We start from the raw sequence: 14,038 nt of genomic DNA, 5'->3' as shown, positions 1-14,038 counted from the left end.
CACGGTTTCACCATAAATAGTATCTCCATGACCATGACTGCTATATACATAGCCGCTATGGTAAATTAGCAATCACGTGTATCAGCTTTTCCTGCCTTATTCAGTACACTATACTACTGGTCTTGGATAATTTGAATCATTTATAGTTGGGAATGGTACCCAAACTACCACTATTTTCTTCTAGGGCGGTAACTAGAATGACAATCATTCCTAAGGTGACCTCATGCTCTAGTAAATGTTTAGTTACGGGATGCAATCAGAAATCACAGCATGCATCTGTGAATCGCATGGGTCCTTCATTTTTTCCCTTTCTCAGATCTTTAATCATTTTGTTCTTCTATATTTCAACTTTCAATCTTAATTATAAAGAGCTATAGGATCATTCTGGGGTTTGGAACTCAATATAAAGCTGGAATGTTTATGAAGACGGAAAAAGCTATAAGAAAAGTTGATATATAAATTTCATTTGGACTATATATTTCGTGATTTAGACCATGGGGCTTATATGTATTTTAACACGCTTTTCTGTGAAATACATATAGCTCTGTGATTTTAACGTACACTTTTCTTTTGATCTCTCGAAACAATCAATAGCTGGGAATAAACCAAGCACTTAAGCCATGTAGTACTTCATTTTATTTTATCTGTATGAGACGACTGTAGATAGAGCCAAAAACCTCTACTGAAAACTTCATAGTTCAACCACTTCATCTAAGTAAAATTGGGTGTACTTGAAAAGTAGCATCAGGTCCCCGGGCTAAAACTATTTAAGTAAATACTATGTGTTAGCGTGAAAAAGAGAGAACAACAAAACTGAGGAAATGAAGAGTAAAGGAATTGAAATTTTACTGCAAATACATGCATTTTAGCCTGGAAAATAGACACCATAAATCATGAAAATTAAGCTTTGGTATTACCTCTTACTGTCGGATACCAATCTATGATAATAATATCTTGTCTTGTACAAGTACCATCAAGGTCTGACTAGAATTCTCTGTAATTCATATAGTCAGATCCAGGGTACTTGCCAGTTTAAGATTCCTTTTAGAATGATCTTCTTTCAACTTACTGCTCTTTGAGACCATGTTTACATTCACAGAATACATTTCTGTCTTTGAAGGAGAAGATAAAGAAAGAGACAAATTGCTATTGGCCGCTTCTACCTCATTGGAGGTCTTTCTCCTAATTTCTTGCCTCAGCTTTGTGCTAAGTGACAGGCTCAAATCAAGGTTATCGTCAAAAGCTTTTCTTTTGGCAATTCTTTGCCTTTCTGCTCCTCTGCCAAGCCACTTGTTTGCAAAAGAGGGATGCATTAGTATTGGCTGCCTTTTTGCCTGCATGCTTTCACGATCATCTGGAAACTGTACTTCATCTTGAAACTCTTCCATTTCCCTGACAGGTTGCTGATTGAAGATGAAGTTATTACTCATGTAGAAAACCTCATTCCTTGCATTTGAACCAAGTTCTTCACTCGTGTCTAAACGGCGAAAACCAGCTTCCCTTCTACTATTTATGCAATTAGTCAAGTAAGGGTCAGACATTTTATTTCCTCGGAAAGCACTGCATGAAATATCACTATATATGTTAATGACAGAGTTGTTAGGCTTACAAAAGAACTAAAAGCTCAATCTATTGAAGCAAAAATAGTTAGGCACTTTTAATCTATACCTGATCACTCTTTGATCATGAAGCGTGGACTGAGGCCAAAGATTTTGAGAAAGGTAATCTACACTTCCCAAAAGATGCCTGTTGTTTACAACTGTCATACAATGAAAGACAGTACGAAATATTAACTGTTAAGTATTAGACATTGATAGAAATTAACCCTAAATATAAATTTCAGGATACATTTTTGTATGGTCAAGAGTTGTACCTTGCCCCTGATCATCAATCTTCTTGCTCCGATACATCTGTATACTCAATAACCAAAATTGAAATTAGAACAATAACTTCAGTGCTATCTTACTTAAAGAATTTAATATTTGATTTTTCACAAATTACCTGCAAATGGCTTTTGACATGAGCAATACTAAGACCCTTGATGTTCATTAGTTGCAAGACCAGTTTTGGAGTTGCTCCTACAATTTCAAGAATATATCAGAATAACTGGAAATAAGTTTTCTTATAAGTATATAGGATCTTATAGGTATGAAGTCAATCCCCCAAGAAATAGTTTGAAAAGTAGTATATGTATTAAAGAAATTCAAGGATCTTACTCTCCTGACCACCAAGTCTCTCCACAGCTCGAACAAAACAAAGATGAAGTTCAGGGGTCCATCGCAGCCTAGGCATCTTTGATCTTACATATGGCCGCACCCTACTTGAACTTGCCTTCTTGTGATCACCTTCTTCAACCATGCAGTTGCTTGAGCCTACACCATTTCCAGTCTTACTTGCATCTTCTCCTTCTACATCTTCATCCATGTTTAGTGGATTCCTCTTCTTGATAATTAATCTTACAAGATGGATGCCTTGTGAAAGAAATATGAGATAATTCAAGTAGAAGTGATCAAACGGGTTTTGATAAGTCCTGCATTCCTTTTCTTCAAACAGTCCTGTGACAAAGAAGGTTCCATAGCTTGGAAGAGTGTAGAGCTGGTTTTCCAACCAATCCAAATGGAAAGTACAAAGCCTAACACTCAGTCTTGGAGAGAAAGTATTTTTCTACATACATAGCGGACCCAGATGTACATGTCATGTCATGCATATCCATGGATGCAGTCATACTAAATGACAGGGAATACTAGATGCCTTATCTGGGGCAGTAAAAGATTTAAAATCAGATGAACAAGAAGAAAAATATTCGTGAAGTAATTCTATAACTAATTGATAAATCCAAGATGCAAATAAATAAAATTTTTGTTTATAGAAAACCTCAATTGCTTGAGTAAGTCTTTAATGTTTTCTACCGTACGAGTTAATACAAATGCAACTCGGAGGATATGGGAAGCGCACACAAAATTTTAGCGCTACAAATAATATCATTTCTTAAGAGCACCGATCGATTGTTATTTTCATAGAAAATTTAATGGCTTATTTATTTTTAATCCCTAATGAAGGCAAAGACTTGTTTTTCTAGCGGAAGAAACAATGAGATAAACCCCTAGAAAATAAAAATATTATGGGTGTTGAGGAAGACTGTGCGGTTGATTCCTGCTGTCGGTGATCACGGATTTGCCTTTGTCCCTTACCATATGACCGCTCCTAATAAGAACAAAGCTAGTATTATTTTGGCTTCTCCCAAGATTCCTCAGCTTCTCCTAGAAAATGTTAATTATATGACATATATATATATATATGATGGTCCTCACAGTAACAGTTTTACGTTGGATTCAATGCTCTCTTCATTTTTCTTATCAATTAATCGACATCAGAGCTTCCACGATCGCGATTCTCTGATGACCACGAAAATTTATAATGTTTTTTTTTTATGTGATTCTGAGGTTTTGTCTTCCATGAAAAATGCTGATTTTTGAGGAGATTCTTCCTGTAAAGTTTTCACATGGCATATTGGCCAACATGTACAGGAGACAAGATGACCAACTGGAGCTGTTATGAGTAACTATAACTAATCAAATGTGCTATGCCAAGGTTGTATTTATATCATATATATGCATGAAATTATAGGAACTTAAGCAAAATTAATATTGCAGAGCTCATGATCCATGATCAGCTAGCTCGCGCAGACAAAGAAATGACAACTGTAGATTTTTTTGGGCAAAATTGCATGGAGTTTAAAGTCTTAACAACATTTCGGATTAAAGAAACTCTCAAAAATCCGTTAATCAACCTAAAAAATTAAAGTGATATATAGATGCATGAGAGGTTAAAAATGAATTTGTTCAACTGCTGGAATAGTCACATAAAACAACTTTGTCATTGACATGTGGATTTTAATGTATATTATAATTCGAAAAACTCCACAAATCAATATAATACTAAATATATACTTAGGTTATTAAGAATTGATGCTGTCTTTCATGAAAATTTTTGTCCTTCAATTTGACTTTTAAGAATTGTGCCGCTTTTAGCTATTTCACAATTTAACTTATTTTATTATTGTTATTTTTTTATTTTGGGAGCGACAAACGGAGGTCTCTAGACCTGCATACATGTGAAGAACATAGAAAAATACAGTACAGGCAAAATTCTTTGTTTGATGTGCTTATTGAGACTTGAGAAGCTTAAATCAGTGCAACTGTAGCCAGGGTCAACTCCTAGTAATCTCTCCCATTATTTTAATCCATGGCAATTATGTCACGTAAACGAACATATATAATATACTGCATGAGAATACGTCGGCCTTTTTATGTGGATCAAACCAATATTCCAGAATGAGTATGTTTGTCCTTTCTCTACCCATCACGTTCCCACTGTGGGTAATTCATCGTACACATACATGCATGTCATGACAACATCATACCATGGGTGAGTTAGGGATTAGGCATATATCATAGAGGCATTACGCAAAGGCAGTACATCATCCATTATTAATGGATAATTTGTTGGATCTAGCCCAAGAAACTTTATGGATCCAGTTAGACGAAAGCTACTCCAGGCTCTACGTTTTTGCTTTCCTAATCATGGCCAAATCGATAGTATCAAAAGACCCAAATCCCACTATGGACCCATATTTTTCCTCTCCCTGTGGTTTAGTTACTTGGCTGAGTTAGAGATAAAACGTTGGGCAAGAACTGGCCTTGATTGTGGCCTGTGTTGCCTATATTGGATTCTGAATAGGCCAAATGTTAAACAAAGGGAGTTAAAAAATCAGGCTCAGGTTTATAAGAAAAACATGCAACAAAAGAAAAAAGAGATAAAATAACCGAAAAGGACTGTTGAGATGCAAAGGTAAATCCATAGGAAGCGATGTTTACTATTAACTAATGTATGTATGTATTAGAAGTCGGGTTGTTAGGGCTAAATTGTCAGTGATGCCGGTCACTTTCAAGTCTCAATTACGGGAATATGTTACTTTTGGTTATTACTACTTTGATATATCAGTTAATCAGACATGTTCATAACTTAATGTTGGGATTCTCTATTTATTAAGGATTAGGTTAGTTACGGGCATTGTAGCAAAAATACTATGTTAATAGTATTTCGGCACTATTTCTTTATTTCCAATCAACTTTGTCCTCGCTGTTTACTTCTTCTGTCTCTCTTCTCTCTATGTTCCCTCTTTTTTCTGTTCTTTGTCTTCACCTTAACCAAGTTGCTCCTCTTTTAACTGGTTTTTCTGAACCTGTTGACTGACAAGGAAGTGCATTAGATTTCACTTTCTGCTTGGTATATTTGTATATACGTTGTCAAGTGTCAAGTATTTACTATTAGCCGCTGCTTTTTCTCATTTTGATTGTAAGGGGTCATTTCCTTTTCCATCTTATCCTTTCATATTTTCATACCGTATAAACAGTTCTAGATTGTATATATATATTTGGTATGTAAATTTAGATTTGTATTAGGTCATGTTTTGGGTTTTAGAATCTAGCAGACAACTGGCTGACAGGTCTAGCCTGAGACATTTGATAACTGCAATTACTAGTAAAATATTCAACTTGTAACATCATATATATGGCTACATTTCGAACACCCAGATATGCTCTCAACCTAGATGCTAAGAGGGATGGTATGGTTTCTGGTTTCCTTAGCGAGACGTCATTTACAAGTCAATATTGCAAAGATTTTTATAAAATCTTGATTTAACATTTCATGGACATTTGGCACAGTTTTGATGCAAATTGGCGTGCTCCTCTCTCTCTTTCTCAATCAAGATGTCAGGAGGCAAGAAAATAGGCTGATGCAGAATTCTCACGTGGGGGCCTAGCCACGTGATCGTATGGGCGCTCTATTCTCCTTTCATACCAGGATATATTCTGTTTCAGACAATTTTTTTTTTTTCATTATCGATTGCAATTTGTAATTATGTCTATAAAGTATAAAACATATTGGAGATGTTCACCTGAACGTTAACTCATTTGTTCACCCAATCAACTTCAGAAACTTATCATGGAAGAAAGCGATCTGTAATTTACTTTATGAAAAAGATGCACTGAATTAGATCTATTGACCATCTAACCTTCCAATAATTTGGTTCATTGTTTCCTTCCTTTTTTTTTTTTTAATTTTCATTTGTTTAGAAAATCATTATCAGTATGTCTTGCATATGCATGTGAGATCTACTTTCATAGTTTTTTGTGTGACTAAACTAATGGATTTATGCCTTTTATCTTATTAATAAATTTTTTATTTTGTGAAAAAATAATTTTTATAGTTTAAATATGCAGGACCATCCATGATTTAGACACCACACCATGTTCGTATTCTTTTTATTATTAGTGATAACATAATATTGTATTTTCCTTTTTTTTTTTTTTTGTTTAACATTTATTCTTGATAGCAATGGTGTTTGCCAGAGAAATATCAACCTTTAATAAGGAAATTGTACATGTAATGAAAGATGCTTTCTTTAACACATTTATTGGCCTATTTTTTCAGTTGACAATCAATCATATTTGAAGCTTAATTTCTATTCAAACTGCAATCCTTACATTTGACAATCCTCGACAAAAAACAAAAAAACAAAAAAACAATTAATGAATTCAATGTTTATGATGTCAAAAAATGTTTCCCCTAAGATAACATTAATTGATTCAATCTTATCATCATGGATTATTCCATCACTTCTAATAAATGATAAGCACCAAACTTGTTAAACTCTGAATGAAATTGTTGTTGGAATTTGAAAACAGCATGCTCAACCGTAGGTTCTGTTTGGTATTTGATGATACCCATGACCTTATTATAATGCATGGTCCAAAGGGTACCGAGTCCCCACCACTTTTTATCCATTCTTTGATGTTAATTAATCAACAGTTAAACCTTAGGTTACCTTAATTACAAGAAATCAACTCATCTGCTCCCAGTTGACCAAGATTAGTTGGTCCCAAATCCCATCCTGGTCTGATGCTGACTTGGCAATGATCCAATGGGTACCGTCTCCATACTGGTCCTTGTTTAGCATTGGAGTTAGCAACCAAATCAACCATTTTCTTCTAGTTATCACCAACACCAATAACTGCCAAAGTTTTATAAGAACAAGGCTTGGTGTTTTCCTTCCATCAGAGAGAGAGAGAGAGAGAGCTCCAAAGAAGCTATCCTATGAAAGAAAGAAAGGAAATTCAAACGCTAACTGTTGTTGCACAAATTTTTTTTTTGTTGAGCTTATGCCCTGCATCACCTTCCCTCTCTCTCTTTCCCTGGTGCTTGAAGAAGGAAAAAAAAAGGGTAAACAACCATATTACTTAAAGCTCTTTTCTTTCTGTTTTCTTTGTTGATTTTTGAGTTAAAGGGTAGACATTTCTATGTCAATAGAAGTTAATATATTTATTTGAAAAAGTGGAGAAAAACTACCATATGGTATATACTGAATAGAAAATGCGTAGTCTTAAGCTAAAAGAAAGATTCAAAAGCAGTCAAGTTCATGCCTTGAATCCACCAGATAGTACTGCTGTAAACACTACTGGCTCTTCTTCCACAGCCATTAAGCTTAGTAATCATAGAGTCAAATTTATAGGGTCAAAACTCAAATCCAATAAGGCCTGCTCTGTCTCGGGAGCTAAAACTCTGATTCCTTTTCGACTCCCTAGAACTGACCTTCTTGAACCACCCATAGAACCTCACTTAAAACCCATTCAGTTGGTAGAAACCTTAGCTGATCTTTTTCGCCGGTTTGAAACTTGTTTAGAATCAGAGAAATCATTGATATGCATTGAGCAATACTCGATTTTGAGTAGCCTTGGTGATCCTAAGTTACTGAGAAGATGCCTCTGTGCTGCGAGGCAGCATGCCTCTGATGTGCACTCGAAGGTTGTTTTATCAGCTTGGTTACGGTATGAGAGGAGGGAAGATGAGCTTGATGGTGTATCGCCAATTGACTGTAGTAGGTTCAATCTCGAATGTCCTAAAGCTACTCTGGTGTACGGGTATGACCCAAACTCAATTTATGACCACTGCAAGTGTTGTCATGAGTGTACTAAGTCCAATGATTCGCAAATCTCTGAGGTGAACAACTTCTTGACATTGGAAGAAGATGGTGATATTTCTTTTTGTGTTGGCAATGAGGAGATTAATTGTATTCGATTTAAAATTGCTGCACTGTCAAGCCCATTTAAGACAATGCTATATGGGAGTTTCATGGAGTCAAAAAGTTATAAAATTGATTTTTCACAAAATGGTATCTCTGTAGAGGGAATGAGAGCTGTGGATTTGTACAGTAGGACTAGGAGGGCGGACTTGTTTTCTCCTAAGGTTGTTCTGGAGCTCTTATCATTTGCAAATAGGTTCTTTTGTGAGGAAATGAAGTCTGCATGTGATATTCATTTGGCTTCTTTAGTCAGCTGTATAGAGGATGCTTTGGTCCTTATTGAATATGGGTTAGAGGAAAGGGCAAATTTTCTTGTAGCTTCATGTTTGCAGGTGTTGCTAAGAGAGCTCCCAAGTTCTCTTTATAACCCCAAAGTGATGAAAATATTTTGTAGCTTTGAGGCAAGGGTGAGATTGGCGTCAGCAGGGCATGCTTCGTTCTTTTTGTATTATTTCCTAAGCCAGGTGGCTATGGAAGAGAATATGGTGTCAAATGTAACAATGATGTTGTTAGAAAGATTGAGAGAATCTGCCACAGGAAAGTGGCAGAAGGCTCTAGCTTTGCATCAACTGGGTTGTGTGTTGCTTGAGAGGCAAGAGTACAGAAGTGCTCAATGTTGTTTTGAAGCAGCTACTGAGGCAGGTCATGTTTATTCCTTAGCTGGTACGGCAAGATCCAGGTACAAGCAAGGGCAACGGTATTCAGCTTATAAGTTGATGAGTTCACTTATCTCTGAGTATAAAGCAGTTGGGTGGATGTACCAGGAACGAGCTTTGTATAATTTTGGGATGGATAAGATTTCTGATTTGAACACTGCAACTGAATTGGATCCCACCCTGCCATTCCCATATAAATATAGAGCAGTCTCAAAGGCAGAGGAGAAGCAAACTAGGGCTGCTATTTCAGAGATTGACAGAATCATCGGGTTCAAGCTTGCACCAGACTGCCTAGAATTGCGAGCTTGGTTCTTCATGGCAATTGAGGATTATGGAAGTGCTTTGAGAGATATTAGAGCACTGTTAACTTTGGAGCCAAATTACAGGATGTTCGATGAGCAAGTAAGCGGGGATACTTTGATTGAGCTCCTGAACCATAAGGTTCAGCAGGGAAGTCAGGCTGACTGCTGGATGCAACTTTATGATCGATGGTCTTGTGTAGATGATATTGGCTCTCTAGCTGTCATTCACCAGATGCTGGCTAAAGATCCTGGAAAAAGCCTTCTTAGATTTCGGCAATCTCTGCTTCTTTTGAGGTAAGCTTTCTGTTATCAAGATTTTGTTTAGCTGTCTTATTGAACTGCAATATTTATTCTGCTTATGGATTTTTAAAAAGATTGTTACATTTCTGAAATCCTTCTGTCTTCAAAATTGGCATCTGGGTGTTTTGTGAAATCCATAGTAATTCAAATGCAGTCTCTAGGAATTGTGCTGCTTGAAGCTTAAGATGGTAGACTTATACCTGTGGACTGGATTTGGCATCACATCTTATTCTGCTTCTCTTTTTTTTTTTTGTTTTTTGTGCTGATGATTTTTTCTGTTCAAGTCTCCTGTTCTGCGAAGTGGTTGCTCTCAGCATTGATCCTGCTATTATGAGATGTAGAATACTGAATAACACTAACATTGCAGGCTAAATTGTCAAAAAGCTGCCATGAGATGTTTGAGATTAGCTCGTAATCTTTCTAGTTCTGAGCATGAAAAGTTAGTTTATGAAGGATGGCTTTTGTATGACACTGGTCATCGTGAAGAAGCTCTTGCTAGAGCTGAGAAGTCCATTTTGATTCAGAGGTCATTTGAAGCCTTTTTCTTGAAAGCGTACACATTGGCAGATTCAAGCCTGGGTGCTGAGCCTTCTTCTTATGTCATTCAACTTCTCGAGGAAGCCCTTAGATGCCCTTCGGATGGTCTTCGGAAAGGACAAGTGAGTAAATGTATGCTTGGACTCTGTCATTTGGCCATCATCATACTTATTATTTTATTGTTTATGGTGATATTTTGCAGGCACTGAATAATTTAGGCGCTATCTATGCGGATTTTGGTAAACTGGATCAAGCTGCAAACTGCTATACGAATGCTCTTGAAATCAAGCATACAAGAGCTCATCAAGGGTTAGCTCGCATATATTTTTTAAGAAATCAGCGAAAAGCTGCGTATGATGAGATGTCCAAACTGATAGAGAAGGCACATAATAATGCCTCGGCATATGAAAAACGGTCCGAATATTGTGATCGCGAGATGGCAAATAATGATCTCAACATGGCAACCAAGCTGGATCCACTTAGAACATACCCGTACAGATACAGGGCAGCTGGTAATTTTCTAATTTCTTTTCTCAGTTTCGGAAATTTGTCTGGGTGACCCATATTTCTCCTTATGGTTTGTAAGCATGCATGACACATTGCTTACAAAGAAAGACTAGTTGTGAATCTGAGAAATAGATTGTTGGCTCTGTTTTGGTTAACTAGGTATATGCGATCAATCATTCTAAGCAAATCTTCACTTCGAGTTCCATAAGCACCCAGTTCCTCACTATTCTTAATGACCTCATTATCATAAGAAGGGACATGAAGCTTATATCTAGATATGTTGTAAAGATGGAGCAAATACAACTGATTTGCTGAGCATCACTCTTTTACTAGCCTAGTTTTCCTTTGTTCCAAGAAAGGATAATCTAATTTTCCATTTTAATATATTTAAGGAGGAATAGTTTCCCCTTATTCATATGTGTTTCTATTGGGCCTAGTTTTTATGTATTTTATTGTATTTTTTTTCTTCAATACGTATCTATCATCTTAGAAATTTAAAATCAGTACTGACTTACTGCATTACTTTGTTAGTGCTAATGGATGACCAAAAAGAAACTGAGGCAGTTGAAGAACTTTCAAAAGCCATAGCTTTCAAGCCTGACCTGCAAATGCTCCATCTTCGAGCCGCATTTTATGAGTCAATGGGTGATCTCAACTCAGCTCTCAGTGATTGTGAAGCAGCTCTCCGCTTGGAACCGAACCATATAGGCACGCTTGATCTGTATAATAGAGCCAGGGGCCGAGCCAACCATCGTCAAGAAATGTGAGAAGCACTGTTGTTACTTTTGATAAACTTGGGGGAACAAGGAAAAGAATCATGGAGTCTTTCACATAGCTTTATTTCCTTCCGGGCATGATGGGTTTGCGAGCATCTAGCCGCTGAATGACTACGAAAAAGAAAGACCAAGAGAGTTGCCTGTAAATGTGAGCATTATGGAACTAATAATAATGGTGTAATAGAGCGAGCAGCGTATCCACCACCTTCGTGGAAATTAGTTTTATGCAACATAATCAAGTCTACACGAAAGTGGCATAAGATTTAGCCATGTAGGTTAAATTGTTTACTTACACTGTTGTCTCTATCATGGCTTACGAAACGGTATACAGTTCTCAAAATATCTTTATCACTTGAGAAGGACTTCTTGTCATCTCTCTTAGGTCATCTTGTACATGAATAATGTTAAAATAGGTTTTAAATCTCTTCTTTTAACAGAAATTCTTCGTTCTTAATTTTCTTTTACCAACGTGACTACCTCCTTTTTTTACCAACGTGACTACCTCCTTTTTTAGTATATTTCTTCCTCTATGTTTCTCCCTCTCTCTCCTTCTCAGCTTCCCTCCCTTTTCTATCCCTCAAATGATATGGTTCCAGTCTATTTCCAACAGGCAACAGCTCTTCAAAGCCACTTGACTAACTCCAAGATCCAATAAGTGCATTGCAGAATGATAAAATGCCATTTGGTGCACCACCCACTGTGGATGACGCTTAAATGTGCCAAGGAATTGGCAATCCAACGTACAAAAACCAACAAGAATCTGTTCATTTCTGTTTAGATGGTAATGGCAATGATTTGAATTTTGAAGTAGTAGTATAACAAAAAAGTGTCCGACATGGCTCTGTATTTCTAATTTATGATTACACATGGGGGGCTCAGGGGCTGGACCCATAGCCGGACCACCACCAACTTAGGTAGGGGTGCAAAGCCTTGTGGCACGATCTGGTTTGTGGACCGTACTTACGTAAACCAGAATGCTTCTAGGTGTTGGCTTATGAGCAGAGTCGGACTCATAACATGAAGTTGGCTCCCTTCAGTCACCTTCTAAAAGAGACAAGACAACCTCCCCTAGGGCAAGAGAAAATGCAATACGACCTTTTTAAGCTATAAAATTTTGTGTTCCATATGAAAATGATGTTGATACATTTCATTGCCTGGTAAGCTTCTGAGGTGCTGCTATGCTTACTGCTATTGGTTGCTAATTTCCAAAGGCCTGGCCCAAATCTCATGCATAAAATCTGTTGCAACCTTGCAGATTTGAAATGGGCTTTCTTGAATAGGTAAAACCCAGAAAGGAATGGATTGCAATCTACCCGAACTGAGCTCAATGGGGCCCATCTTTTCTAGGCACTTGCCCAGCCATTTTAGTTCTTCGGAAAAATCAATTTGAAAACGAAAGTTTCAAATTAGAATATTTGAGAAATAGTTTGTAGCAAAAAGTAGATAAATATGTTGAATAAAACTTTTAAACAAATCAAATACATTCTTAGTTGTTAATGTTTGTTACCCTTTCAACTGTAAATCTTTGATGCAAAGTTTGCAAACAATAGAGTCTTATGGAGAGAGGAAGTTAGTTAAGTGTAAAGAAGTTAGTTATATGTAAAAAAATCAATGTCCCAGAAAAATGAAGAGTTTGGCTTTAACAAATAACAACCAATATGTCAAAGGAGAGAGAGGAGTTTAACTTGAAGCAATCTCATGCAGTCACGGTTCCTTGTAGAAAAGAACTAACAAGCAGAATACGTAAATATTGGAAGACGAAGATCATATAACGGTATATATAGGCCCATCAGACCAGCAACGGGCGACCCATTTCCTTGGACTTTGATTCCATGGTAGTTCCCGTTTTATCATCTTAAATTTCTGGAAGGTTTTCAGAAATGCTACTGTTATGTCTCCATCAGCCATGAGGCTAATCAGATTAGAATTGAAGTCCCTATCACGGTTTCCCCCATGTCTGTAATTACCAATGTCAGCATAATTTATTCTCTAAACCTCTTTTATTAGTTCAATATTACGATCTTAAAAGTTCTACACCAATATCTCTTTCCGAAAGATTATAATCATAAAATTGACATGTTTTGATTATTGTGTTTTTTTCAGAACTACCTACTGCAAGATGTTAAAATATGTTCTTTGAAATCACTATCTCAATGGCCAACATGTATTCGAAGCATTATCTTTGAAGGCATAGGTTGCTGCTATTTCAAGCTATCAGGAGTAATTGCAGTCTCATTGTTGAGAGAGGGAAGAAAACTTCTGATAGACTACATCAAAGCTTCAGGAAATTCATATATATATATATATATATATTTCTCCTGGTGTTTGCTTTGTCTTGCTGTCTTGGATTCAAGTTTCAGTCTGGAAACAACCCTGGAAGCAGTAAATTAGAAGTCCAGTTAGAAAGAATATTCAAGATGAAAGGTCAACATAAGTTAGTAATGTACATATGGGGCAATAGAGTTCGATTTAGCGATAGATCACAATTAGTAGATGTTTGCAGTGATTATGAAGTAATTGTCCCTTCAACTCAAAATCAAAATATTTGGTTGAGGAATTAATCCCAAATTCTGTGTCCACTTCACACCTAAATTGATGCGTTAAAAAACTGTGACAGGTGTTAGTCGAGTCAGAAAGGAAGCATATCTATGTACCAAAGAGTTTAGATAAGACAATTTTCTAAAGAAGAAACTTTTTATTCCAAAATAGAAGAAATTCAGTAAATTTTTTCACATTGGAGCAGACGAATGATTCAATATAGACTGACTCAAGAGAAAAGACAACAGTGGAAACACTAACAGACAAAAAATCAGA

General features: G+C 36.5%; 2 protein-coding genes across 2 annotated transcripts; one reads left to right on the top strand and one right to left on the bottom strand.

The window, feature by feature from the left end:
* Positions 1-1,001: 1,001 nt before the first annotated feature.
* Positions 1,002-4,363, bottom strand: LOC111302639 (uncharacterized). Its single transcript, XM_089742501.1, has 8 exons — positions 4,285-4,363; positions 4,091-4,104; positions 3,192-3,260; positions 2,217-2,664; positions 2,002-2,078; positions 1,874-1,910; positions 1,669-1,759; positions 1,002-1,575 (listed from the first exon to the last, which is right to left on the bottom strand). The coding sequence occupies exons 1-8, from the start codon at positions 4,361-4,363 to the stop codon at positions 1,002-1,004; spliced, it is 1,389 nt and encodes a 462-aa protein (XP_089598627.1).
* Positions 4,364-7,120: 2,757 nt separating this feature from the next.
* LOC111303504 (ethylene-overproduction protein 1-like) lies at positions 7,121-11,664 on the top strand. The gene is made up of 4 exons (XM_022899823.2): positions 7,121-9,398; positions 9,772-10,063; positions 10,144-10,453; positions 10,980-11,664. The coding sequence occupies exons 1-4, from the start codon at positions 7,438-7,440 to the stop codon at positions 11,213-11,215; spliced, it is 2,799 nt and encodes a 932-aa protein (XP_022755558.2). The 5' UTR covers positions 7,121-7,437; the 3' UTR covers positions 11,216-11,664.
* The last annotated feature ends 2,374 nt before the right edge of the window (positions 11,665-14,038 follow it).

This window comes from Durio zibethinus, chromosome 13 (genome assembly GCF_047325235.1).
Source record: "Durio zibethinus cultivar Kanyao isolate XHJ-2024 chromosome 13, ASM4732523v1, whole genome shotgun sequence".
Taxonomy (NCBI): Eukaryota; Viridiplantae; Streptophyta; class Magnoliopsida; order Malvales; family Malvaceae; genus Durio; species Durio zibethinus.
Note: the sequence above shows the minus strand (reverse complement) of the source record. Positions and strands in the feature narration are given on the sequence as shown.

Excerpts from the sequence above, each read along its gene's own strand:
- LOC111302639 (XM_089742501.1), bottom strand. The coding sequence starts at position 4,363 with ATGGGTAGAGAAAGGACAAACATACTCATTCTGGAATATTGGTTTGAT. Across the intron at positions 2,079-2,216 it reads GAGACTTGGTGGTCAGGAGA|GAGCAACTCCAAAACTGGTC; the intron begins GTAAGATCCTTG and ends TTGAAATTGTAG. Across the intron at positions 1,576-1,668 it reads CATGATCAAAGAGTGATCAG|TGATATTTCATGCAGTGCTT; the intron begins GTATAGATTAAA and ends TAACATATATAG.
- LOC111303504 (XM_022899823.2), top strand. The coding sequence starts at position 7,438 with ATGCGTAGTCTTAAGCTAAAAGAAAGATTCAAAAGCAGTCAAGTTCAT. Across the intron at positions 9,399-9,771 it reads CAATCTCTGCTTCTTTTGAG|GCTAAATTGTCAAAAAGCTG; the intron begins GTAAGCTTTCTG and ends CTAACATTGCAG. Across the intron at positions 10,454-10,979 it reads GTACAGATACAGGGCAGCTG|TGCTAATGGATGACCAAAAA; the intron begins GTAATTTTCTAA and ends TTACTTTGTTAG.